This window comes from Lepidochelys olivacea (assembly GCF_965140295.1).
Source record: "Lepidochelys olivacea isolate rLepOli2 genome assembly, chromosome: 4".
Classification (NCBI taxonomy): domain Eukaryota; kingdom Metazoa; phylum Chordata; order Testudines; family Cheloniidae; genus Lepidochelys; species Lepidochelys olivacea.
In genome coordinates, this window is record NC_140414.1 from 79,493,540 (window position 1) to 79,505,947 (window position 12,408).

General features: G+C 40.9%; 1 protein-coding gene across 7 annotated transcripts in view; it reads left to right on the forward strand.

Moving 5' to 3' along the window:
• Positions 1-12,130, forward strand: part of CEP44 (centrosomal protein 44) — a 49,086-nt gene extending 36,956 nt beyond the window's left edge. For 4 of the 7 annotated variants that reach the window (XM_084627551.1, XM_084627553.1, XM_084627552.1 and 1 more), the window contains exon 11: positions 12,025-12,130. In XM_084627551.1, the coding sequence (XP_084483677.1) occupies positions 12,025-12,115 (91 nt within the window). In that variant the 3' untranslated portion in view covers positions 12,116-12,130. Of the gene's footprint in view, positions 1-53; positions 144-12,024 lie in introns of those variants that run through there. The other 3 variants (XM_084627555.1, XM_084627556.1, XM_084627557.1) reach the window with 3 other exon arrangements.
• The last annotated feature ends 278 nt before the right edge of the window (positions 12,131-12,408 follow it).

Consider the following 12,408-nt stretch of genomic DNA (forward strand, 5'->3'; position numbering starts at 1 on the left):
TAGTAAATGTTTGTTTTAGTCTTTGTTTTAACCAATTTTAAAAATATTTTTAGGATTGAAGAAACTTCAGAATTGCTGAAAAATTCAAGTAACACATCGTAGACCATTTTCTGTCTAGACTTCTGGATCTCAAAACTATTATGTAAATTTGTACAATTTTAAAGTTATTTTGAATATATTATCCATTTTAAGGACTATAATTGTTTTAAAATGTTTTTATTTTTACTTGAAGAATAAATGTTTTCTCATACCTTTGTCATGATTACATTAATTTTAACTTTTTGCTATAGAAAATTGCATTTTTTGTGGAGTTGAAGAAGTCATTACAGAAGTGTGTTTTTGTGTTGACATTTGTTGGCAACGTGCTAAGTAATATGTTTTTTAAAGTGCAGGCTTGAGGACCATGGTTTACATCCTGTTGGAAACACTCCAGCTGGGACTTGCATATTGCACCCAAGAGACTTTCATACATACCATCTTGCCATCTGTACTGTTCAATAAGACTTAAATGCACATATTGTAAATGTGTACCTTTTTTGTTTTGTTTTTTTAATTATAAATTTTCATGGTTAGTCAGAAAGCACCCCAACACATTATGGCTTCCATTAACACTGACAAAGTGAAGGTCATTTGGATCCTAAACACTAAAATGTGTAAGTAAGTCCACAGACTTTGACTATGCGAGATGTGGTGAGTGTTTTAGTGCTCTATTACCCAACACATTTTAAGACCGGCAGCACAGATGGAGACCATCCAGTGTACAAAGACGTACAACATTTTTATGATTTGAAACTATATAAAATTTCTCTTTTGAGACATAAGTAGATGTAAGACTTCCATAAACTTGATATAGTCAAATCAAAAGTGTCAGTGTGGGCTGGGTAGAGAGATGGTATTTCATCCTTCTTTTCTAAATTACTGGTTATTTAAAGCGTTATGTAAGGAACCTTTTTACAACATGCTGTAGCTATCCATATTACTTGGATTCACATGAAAAGATCAAAAAATGACATTGCAACTGCTGAAGATATCAAGATTTAAATGGTATAATTTTCAGATGGAGCATCTGTTTGCTCTTCCTTTTTAAAAATGATTTATTTGATGATAATAATAATTTTGAATATGTTCCTCCATAAATATGTGATTAATTTCATTTTACATATCCAAACTGAGTAACATACAATAATCTGTTGCTCCATAAACTCAGTGAAAAGCTTAAGGACATGAATGCACTTGTAATAAACTCCCATTTTTTTCCAGTATACTTAAATTGCAGATTCCCTGGAAAGCAAGCTTTACACTCATGATGGCAACTTACTTTAAAGTTTATTTGGAAATACCCCTTGTTCACAACCCACTACTCCACTATCCTAAAGAATAATTCTTTAAATTGTTTCTTCTAGAGAGAAGAAAAATTTCCTACTGATCTGAGATTGTGTGTCGTGTGCAGTAAATAGAAATTATAGCACCATCATGTCAAGGTTCCTCCCCCACTCTGAACTCTAGGGTACAGATGTGGGGACCTGCATGAAAAACCTCCTAAGCTTATCTTTACCAGCTTAGGTCAAAACTTCCCCAAGGTACAAAATATTACCCCTTGGACAGGCCGCTACCACCACCAAACTAATACTGGTTACTGGGGAAGAGCTGTTTGGACGCGTCCTTCCCCCCAAAATACTTCCCAAAACCTTGCACCCCACTTCCTGGACAAGGTTTGGTAAAAAGCCTCACCAATTTGCCTAGGTGACTACAGACCCAGACCCTTGGATCTTAAGAACAATGAACAATCCTCCCAACACTTGCACCCCCCCTTTCCTGGGAAATGTTGGATAAAAAGCCTCACCAATTTGCATAGGTGACCACAAACCCAAACCCTTGGATCTGAGAACAATGAAAAAGCATTCAGTGTTTTACAAGAAGACTTTTAATAAAAAATAGAAGTAAATAGAAATAAAGAAATCCCCCCTGTAAAATCAGGATGGTAGATATCTTACAGGGTAATTAGATTCAAAAACATAGAGAACCCCTCTAGGCAAAACCTTAAGTTACAAAAAAGATACACAGACAGAAATAGTTATTCTATTCAGCACAATTCTTTTCTCAGCCATTTAAAGAAATCATAATCTAACACATACCTAGCTAGATTACTTACTAAAAGTTCTAAGACTCCATTCCTGTTCTGTCCCCGGCCAAAACGACTACAGACAGACACACAAACCCTTTGTTTCTCTCCCTCCTCCCAGCTTTTGAAAGTATCTTGTCTCCTCATTGGTCATTTTGGTCAGGTGCCAGCGAGGTTACCTTTAGCTTCTTAACCCTTTACAGGTGAGAGGAGCTTTCCCCTGGCCAGGAGGGATTTCAAAGGGGTTTACCCTTCCCTTTATATTTATGACACGCCCCCCAAATCTCAGCTAGGGTGAAACACTGGCTGGGATTTCTTCCTGGAGCTCTAGGAAAACAGAGTTAATAAGACACATGCATCTCTAAATATACTACCAAGTACATAAAGACTAACAATATTTTCCACACCTCAAGGACGATTTTAACCAGTTGATTCTGGGAAACTTTCACGGGAGAGTGCATCAGCCACTTTGTTAGAAGCTCCTGAGATGTGTTGGATGTCGAAATCAAAATCTTGGAGAGCTAAACTCCACCGAAGAAGTTTTCTGTTAGTTTCTTTGACGGTGTGAAGCCACTTTAGTGCAGCATGGTCGGTTTGCAGGTGGAAACGCCGTCCCCAAACATATGGGCGTAGCTTTTCCAGAGCGTAGACAATGGCATAACATTCTTTTTCAGTGACTGACCAGTTGCTTTCCCTCTCAGACAGTTTTTTGCTGAGAAACACTACAGGGTGGAATTCTTGATCAGGTCCTTTCTGCATTAAAACTGCTCCCACACCACGCTCGGATGCATCTGTGGTTACTAGGAACGGTTTGTCAAAGTCTGGGGCCCTTAGTACAGGGTCAGACATGAGTGTCGCTTTAAGCTTGTTAAAGGCCTTCTGACACTTTCCGGTCCACTGAACAGCATTTGGCTGTTTCTTTTTGGTTAGGTCTGTCAGTGGGGCAGCGATTTGGCTGTAGTGCGGTACAAATCGTCTGTAATAACCGGCCAAGCCTAAGAAGGATTGAACCTGTTTCTTTGACTTTGGGACAGGCCACTTTTGGATAGCATCCACTTTGGCCTGTAGGGGGCTGATAGTTCCTTGACCCACCTGGTGTCCAAGGTAAGTCACTCTGTTTAGGCCTATTTGACACTTCTTAGCCTTAACAGTTAGTCCTGCCTCCCTTATGCGCTCAAGGACTTTTTGTAGATGTTCCAGGTGGTCTGCCCAGGAATCCGAAAATATGGCCACATCGTCAAGGTAGGCGACTGCATATTCTCCTAATCCCGCTAGGAGACCATCTACAAGTCTTTGGAAAGTGGCGGGTGCATTTCGCAGCCCGAAAGGGAGTACATTAAATTCATACAGCCCGAGATGTGTGATGAAGGCTGACCTTTCCTTGGCAGATTCATCTAGCGGTACCTGCCAGTACCCCTTGGTTAAGTCCAAGGTAGAGATGAACTGGGCCCTTCCCAGTTTCTCTAATAGTTCATCTGTGCGTGGCATGGGATAGTTGTCTGGGCGAGTTACAGCATTTAGCTGACGGTAGTCCACGCAAAAACGTATTTCCCCATCTGGTTTGGGAACTAGAACCACTGGAGATGCCCATGCACTTTCAGAGGGGCGGATTACACCCATCTGTAACATATCCTGGATCTCCCGTTCTATAGCAGTTTTAGCTTGAGGAGACACCCGGTAAGGTTGGACCCTAATTGGGTGAGCATTACCTGTGTCAATGGAGTGGTATGCCCGTTCAGTCAGTCCTGGGGTGGCTGAGAACGTTGGCGCGTAGCTAGTGCACAGCTCCTGGATCTGTCGTCGCTGCATACGCCCAAGGGTCATGGAGAGGTTCACCTCTTCCACACCACCAGCACATTTCCCTTCGTAGTAGACACCTTCAGGCCACTCAGCGTCGTCTCCTCCCTGGGCTGTAAACTGACAAACCTTTAATTCTCTGGATCGATTAGAAGAGCTGAGAGGCGGTGGGTTGCTCCGTGCCGCCGTCCAAGCTCTCTGGAGGCTTTCATCTGCTTCCTGTTCGGTCTGGAACTGTTCCCTTGATGCTGGAGACATCAGTTCCTCATGGGATTGTGGACCTAGGCTTGGTCCCTCTGGAAGCGATATAGGGGATGGAGCTGTTTCTGTTGACTGTGAACCGCTCTCCGCTGGTGCACTATGTTGGGATTCAGGCTCCGGCTGAGCCTCTTGTGTAGGGTTATCGGCTGCTGCCAGTTCAGGTTTGGTGGGGCCCTCTGGTGTTGAGGTTGCAAGTACTGGATTCAGTGCTGACACGGGGTCTGGTGTTGGTTGTTTGGCTGGTTCCGGTTCTGGGACTGGTTCCGTCTGGGTCTCTGGGACTGGATCCACTACTGCTGTTGCAGACATTGGCCTGGGGTCCAGGTCCATCACCTCTGACTGGGTCCTGATAGAAGTTTCCGGAACAGAGCTAGGCCTCACGGCTTGTTTAGCCTGGTTGCGGGTGACCATTCCCACCCTCTTGGCCTGCTTCACATGATTGGCCAAGTCTTCCCCCAACAGCATGGGGATGGGATAATCATCATAGACTGCAAAAGTCCACATTCCTGACCAGCCCTTGTACTGGACAGGCAACTTGGCTGTAGGCAAATTGAAAGAGTTGGACTTGAAGGGTTGAATCGTCACTTGGATCTCTGGGTTGATTAAATTGGGGTCCACTAAGGAAGCATGGATAGCTGACACTTGTGCTCCGGTGTCCCTCCACGCGGTGACCTTCTTCCCACCCACACTCACAGTTTCCCTCCGCTCCAAGGGTATCTGGGAGGTATCTGGGCCTGTGGACCTCTGGTGTGATTCCGGTGCAATGAACTGTAATCTGTTGGGGTTCTTGGGGCAGTTGGCCTTTACATGCCCCAGCTCGTTACACTTAAAACATCGTCCAGCTGACGGGTCACTGGGGCGAGGAGGGTTGCTGGAGAACGGGGTGGTGGGACGATAAGGGGTCTGGAGGGTTCTTTGGGAGGTAGGTGGGGCTTTGGGCGGCCCCCGGTAATAGGGTGTGGTCTGGGGTGGTCCCTTCTGGTCTCCGCTCCAACTGCGACCAGTTTTCTTCTTCTCTGCCACCTCCACCCATCTGGCTCCAATCTCTCCTGCCTCAATTACAGTTTTGGGTTTCCCATCTAGGATGTATCTTTCTATTTCCTCAGGAACACCCTCTAAGAATTGTTCCATTTGCATTAGGAAGGGCAAATTTACTGGAGATTCAACACTTGCTCCTGATATCCAGGCATCCCAATGTTTTACAATGTGGTAGGCATGTCGGGTAAATGACATGTCTGGTTTCCACCTTAGGGCTCTGAACCTCCGACGAGACTGCTCGGGTGTTATCCCCATTCTGACTCTCGCCTTGGATTTAAACAGTTCATACTTGTTCATGTGTTCTTTAGGCATTTCAGCTGCCACCTCAGCTAAGGGTCCACTGAGCTGCGGCCTCAGCTCTACCATGTATTGGTCAGTAGAGATGTTGTACCCAAGGCAGGCCCTTTCGAAGTTTTCTAAGAAGGCCTCAGTATCATCACCTGCCTTGTAGGTGGGGAACTTTCTGGGATGGGAAGTGGTACCTGGAGAAGGATTGCTAGGGTTTGTTGGTATATTCTGCTGGGCCTTTATCCTCTCCATCTCCTCCACATGCTTCCTCTCTTTTTCCTTCTCCTCCTCCACATGCTTCCTCTCTTTTTCCCTCTCCTCCTCCACATGCTTCCTTGCCTCCATTTCCCTCTTGTGGGCAGCCTCTTGGTGTTGTTCTGCCTCCCTTTCTTGTTCCTTCTTCAGCTGCATGAGTTCTATCTGTCTTTCATGTTCCCTTTGTTTTTCCTCAGCCTGAAATTTGGCTAATTCCAGCTGTAGTCGAGCTGAGGATTTGGCCATTCTAACCTCTCTGTTTTTAACTAACTTTACACCCGAGGTTTAGAAATAAACAAACAAAACTTGGCTGTAAAATTTTGCTGTGCTGGAATAGAATACCTATTCTCTGATAGTGATTGTCAGCCTACAGAAAAAGACAATTCCCTTGTCTCTGCTCTGGGCCCAAATTAAAGCAAAAACCCTCCAACTACTTGGAAACCTGCTTACCCAGCCCAAAGAAGAAAAAAAATTCTTTTCAAACCTGTGCTCCTTGTAAAACAAAAAAAAAAATCAAAATCCTAAAAAAACCCTGCCACTTTTGTCTCCAGGCAAATGGGTAGAGCACACACCCCCTATTTACTTTTAGGAAGAAAAGAAAGAAAAAAAAAACCTCTGGGTTGGAAGACTGTGAATTTCCCTGCAGGAGTTAAGTACCCTGCCTCCAGGCAAGAAAACCTGCAATTCACAAGATAATCCCCTTTTGTCTCTGCTTGGCCACAAAGCAGAGAGAAACCAAGCTGCTTTCAGTTTCAAAGCTGCCTTCTGGACTTCCTAAAAATTCCTTTTTAAAATCTGTATTTCTAGTTCAAAAAATCTCAACTGGATCTCAAAATGATTTCAGGTTAATCCCACCACTGTGCCACCATGTCAAGGTTCCTCCCCCACTCTGAACTCTAGGGTACAGATGTGGGGACCTGCATGAAAAACCTCCTAAGCTTATCTTTACCAGCTTAGGTCAAAACTTCCCCAAGGTACAAAATATTACCCCTTGGACAGGCCGCTACCACCACCAAACTAATACTGGTTACTGGGGAAGAGCTGTTTGGACGCGTCCTTCCCCCCAAAATACTTCCCAAAACCTTGCACCCCACTTCCTGGACAAGGTTTGGTAAAAAGCCTCACCAATTTGCCTAGGTGACTACAGACCCAGACCCTTGGATCTTAAGAACAATGAACAATCCTCCCAACACTTGCACCCCCCCTTTCCTGGGAAATGTTGGATAAAAAGCCTCACCAATTTGCATAGGTGACCACAAACCCAAACCCTTGGATCTGAGAACAATGAAAAAGCATTCAGTGTTTTACAAGAAGACTTTTAATAAAAAATAGAAGTAAATAGAAATAAAGAAATCCCCCCTGTAAAATCAGGATGGTAGATATCTTACAGGGTAATTAGATTCAAAAACATAGAGAACCCCTCTAGGCAAAACCTTAAGTTACAAAAAAGATACACAGACAGAAATAGTTATTCTATTCAGCACAATTCTTTTCTCAGCCATTTAAAGAAATCATAATCTAACACATACCTAGCTAGATTACTTACTAAAAGTTCTAAGACTCCATTCCTGTTCTGTCCCCGGCCAAAACGACTACAGACAGACACACAAACCCTTTGTTTCTCTCCCTCCTCCCAGCTTTTGAAAGTATCTTGTCTCCTCATTGGTCATTTTGGTCAGGTGCCAGCGAGGTTACCTTTAGCTTCTTAACCCTTTACAGGTGAGAGGAGCTTTCCCCTGGCCAGGAGGGATTTCAAAGGGGTTTACCCTTCCCTTTATATTTATGACAATCTTGTGGTGCATATTTATTCAAAGTATTTTCGCAATTTAGAATAAAATTGTTTTGATACAGAGTACCGACAGTCAGTTTGGCTTTGAAACAGTAATGACAATGTTTTGAGTATCGACTTTTCGTTGTTTAATATATTGTATTGAAATAGGCTTCTAACTGGTAATTTAGCATGGAAATTAGGGTGCAAACAAAGTCCATTGTGTGTGGTTTCCATAGTTCAGTACCAAAAAACCCTAATGTTTTGTGCTGTAGTGTGAAGAAAGAGGAGAACAATTTTAAACAAACATTTGTGTTCAGGATTTAAGAAGTTGATGCATACTTGATGCAGCTTAATATTAATATTAAAAGAAACTTTGTGTCTCTGACAAAGTAACATGCAATCTAAAATATTCCTCAAAATAGTACTGCACATTTCAAAATACACAATTGTCCAACACTTTCCAATTTTCAAACTTAGCATATTTAGACTTTCCTTTACTACTTCCTTAGTTTTCGCCTGATGCCATTATCGTGGGATGACTTTTTTTTCCCGTAACACACCTGAGTTTTGTAAAGTGCTTTGCGATTCTTGGATTGCAGGTGTTGAGAAGTGCCTCATATTATTCCTTATTTTGAAACCTTAGGACTTTTTTTCTGAGTCAGAAGAAACTATAGATAGAGAATGTTCATCTTTTAACAGTCTTTACATGTGTCTGCACTAGAATTTTTTGGTAGAAATCCATCTGTGGAAATTTCAGAGATGGAGCACTGGCATTTTTATTATTCGATGGCGGGGGGGGGGGTGTAAATATACCAGTGGCATGCTCCCAAAAGTGCAGCTCCACTGTTAGCAGCAACAACAGGAACACTAGCATAGATGAGCAATGCCACTTTTATCATTGTGGTGACTAAAGGTAAAAATTCTAGTATCCCATGTATACTAACACACTGGTAGATCTCCATGACTGGTAATGAAACAGTTGGCGATTCTCCTCCCCCCCACGAGTTAGACATTAGAGAATGTTCTTCCTAACAGCTTTTATCACAACTAGTTTCTTTCAACTTGCCTAACAAAAATTCCGGGGTTTCAAAATGTGGATGTTTTACATGACTGCTGTTTTTATCTATTTACTGTGCTGCTATTCACGCTTTAAAGTTATTAGAGATGCTTCTTTAAAAGAGAAGAAAAATCAGTCCACTGTAGAACAGGCACTCCTTTCCTGAATACCTTTCTTTTAATTTATATAATTTAAAGAAATTAATTGAAGTCTCTCTCTCTCTCTCTCTCTCTCTCTCTCCCCTCATAGATCATACAAAAGAATCCCACCTTTCAATTCTTATGACATTCATGATCATGCAAGGGATAATGAAGCATAATTGTATTAAACTGGAACACTGAAGCAGGAGCTCTTCCTAAAATTGCAGTTGATCTTGGACTGGGTTCTAAATCTTCTAGTAAATGTGAACTGAAACATGCATGCTTGTTTGAAGAGTCAGTTTAACAAAAAACCCCAAAACCATAGCAGTCATCCAGTATTTTTTAAAAATTATTTAGAATATGCTTAGCTTGTGTAATAACCATAAAAATCTGATAGTTATTGAAATGTAATCTGAGTCACAGCCCTTTTGTTAATCTTACTTGGGGTTGCTGTAGAGGGCTTCTTGGGTTTTAATATTGGAATGCTGTGAAGCATAGCTAGTAAGGAAACCATTGCAGTATATGGCCTTAGAATGCACTTTAGGCTTTATCATATTGGCTTAGTTATTCTAATAGAGATGCCAGAAATAGTATCTCACTCAGGTCCTGACCTAACTCCCCTAGACCTAAATGGTCTCAATACAGTAATGCTTTTTGGGGGGCAGGATTTAATTCTTAATTCTCTATAGTAGCTGTGATCTGTGCATATGTGGGGGGGGGGGTTTAGTCACCATTATTACTAAGTATGTCCCACTTTCTTGTTTTTATGCTGTTTCTATGAATTACATTTCATAACTTTACACTGGTCCTTGGGGAGAAATATATTTCTTCCTTATATTATTGAGTAGCTCACCAGCTGGTCAGAAATATGCTGGGCTTTTCAAAGCTGAAATGTTTCATGAACACCCATAAATTTTGAAGAAGTTTTCACGGGGAAAGTTTTTAGGGTCCAGGGTTCTTTGGTCACTTTTAACCAGAAAGAGACTAACACACTCCGTAGCATGGTGACATTTAGGCTACTGGCATGGGATGTGGGACATGCAGGTTTGAGTCCTTGCTCTGGCTGATTCTAGAGCTTTTTCATCCAAGATCACTCCGAATCAGGCAGAGCAGGGACTTGAACCTGGTTTTCCTACATTCTCAGCCAGAGCCCTAACCACCATTCTGTAGAAGGTGAGAGTACACTCATCCTCTGCTCAGGTTTTGAACCCACAGTGGATATTTTGACAGAATTCTGTTTTTCAAAAACATTGGAAAGGTTTCTGTTTTGTTCCAATGTGGAATGAAAACATTCTGAACCCTAGAAAGTGCCATGAAATGGAATTATTGTCTCCAGGTGGCTCTACTGAGGGGAGAGATCCTTTTTATATATTTCATCTGCTAGTGTTTGATTTCCCCATGGTGTAATCTTCTGGAGTGTTGTTTGTTTCTGTAGCACTCCATAGATGATGTGTAGAGCTCATGTTGTGAATTCTAAGAAGTGGGTGTTATGCCGCTCTTTTAACCTATTAACATGAGGTACTGGTGCAGCTTTGAAAAAAACACTCCAGTATACAAATGCTCTCTGCATCTTAAGCACATCTGAAACCTGTCTCCCTGGCAGGTGTATTTGTTACATTGGAATTGTATACATTGGAATTGTAACAAATAAATTTTAATTTATCATTGTTTTCAGTCCGAGAAAAAAGGCACTTTATTTTCCCACTGGAGTTTTTCCCATAACTAAAGTGACATCACTGACAAAGCTAAAATTCTGGTGCAGTAGAGCTGTTTTTGCCTGCGATCTTGAGGGGATACATGTTGAAATTAGGACCAAAAATTGATGGTAATTGGGCAGTCTCAAATGCAGTAAAAGAATATAGCTTTTGGTGACACACCCTTGAGCCATCAGAAAGACAACTGTGGCCGTATTGTGTTTGTAATGATTTATACAAGACATAATATGGTGTTTAATCACTGACCTGCAATAAGTCACTGAAGGTATATTTTTAACAGATATGTTCCAAGACTGTCCATGAATTTTAATCTGTATATTTCTGTTCTAGTGTAGGTCAGAAAATTGAATAGAATTTAGAGATAATATGTTTGGGATTATATGTGAGCCTTGAGTATTGATTTCAGGGAGAGAAAAGCTGGAAAAAGCTTTTCGTGCAAAGTCCTGAACTTGGCTTATACAAGAAAATGTATTTCTTTGTTGAGTCTCTGCGAATGTGGCTCCCGCCCATGGTGTATATACACCTGCTGCATCTGAGTGGGATCCAGGTACACAGAACATCTTGAAGAATCAGTTACTGTAAGGTGGTAAACTGTTCTTTATTGTATAGTTTGTATTATATAGTTGTATGTATAGTATGTATTGTATAGTTCTTTATTGTATAGAAACTTTATATTCGAACTGATCAAATGAGAGCAAATGTTTGCTTGGAAGACAGTATGAAATAGGATTATCCCAACCTTAGATATATAGGGAGGTAGATGTAAACTAAATCCAGCAGTTTGTTTTATGCCAAATTTGCAGTAATTTGAGTATTATCAACATATCGAGGAGTATAGGTGGAGTTCTGATTTGCATGTGAATAGATTATAGTGGTGCATTTTATTTTGATAACCGGTATAGTATGGATGGGCTTGATTTTACAGAGTAATGTTTCCATTTCCATATTATGCCAAGTTAAGATTCAGAATTACATAGTTTTCAGATGTATGGCCTTGGCTAATTAATATACAGTAACATCTGTACCTCAGTTTTCACCATCTGTAAAAAGAAGAGTGATGCCTGACTGTTTGCCTCATGGGAGCATTTTGAGGATTGATCAGTTGTTTGCCTTATGCTTTGCAAATGTGGAGTACTAATAATTTCTCTAACATTGTAGGTATAATTTTCGGAGTTCTTTAATTTTAAGCCAATCAATTCCTTTCCTTATTCATTTATTTAGGCTCCATTTTATTCTAGTCTTAAATGTTTAACTCTTTTTGAAATCCTCCTCTCTCAAAGTACTTCAAAGTTTTATCAGTACTGTAACAAAATATGGAAGCTGGTGCTGGATGGGCTTCTTTGTTTGAATTTCTTCATCAAACTAATATTCATCCTGTGTTACAGTGACACCGAGACCTTGCAAGACTATCGACTTAAATTTTGCTCCTTTCTTTTGTCTCTCACACTACTGTTAAATCCTGCATTTCTGTGTCCACTTCATGCTATATAGTTCAAAGTGATGTTGATGTTAAGAGTTGTGATTTTTTTTCTGCCATGCATCCTATTTCTAGCAATGTACTCTTTTTCACTATTCCGTAGGTCCATCTGTCAAAGTTCCTGGAAAAAATCATGCTCCGCAGCCAGAGTTGTGCTAAGTGCTTCTCAGTGCCAAGGTACACAGATGCCTTGAACAGGTTGTTCTTTCTAACAAGAAAATCCTCAAACAAGAGCACCTTTACCTTTACCCCCAGTTCAGAATTTTGCAAATGTATAAAAATTGGAAGACTTAAAAAAAAAAAAAGTTTAAATGGCAATTGTGCAATCTTTATACATTGTTTTGTGGTCTTAAGTAACAGCCAATTCTTTCTTTATTTCTGATCTGTCCTTGATGATTTTTGTGTTCTTTTTTTCATGAAGATGTTCTAGCAGTCAGTGTTAACAAGTTAACAGCTTGTGGTTAAGTATCAGAATGAGATTAAGAAA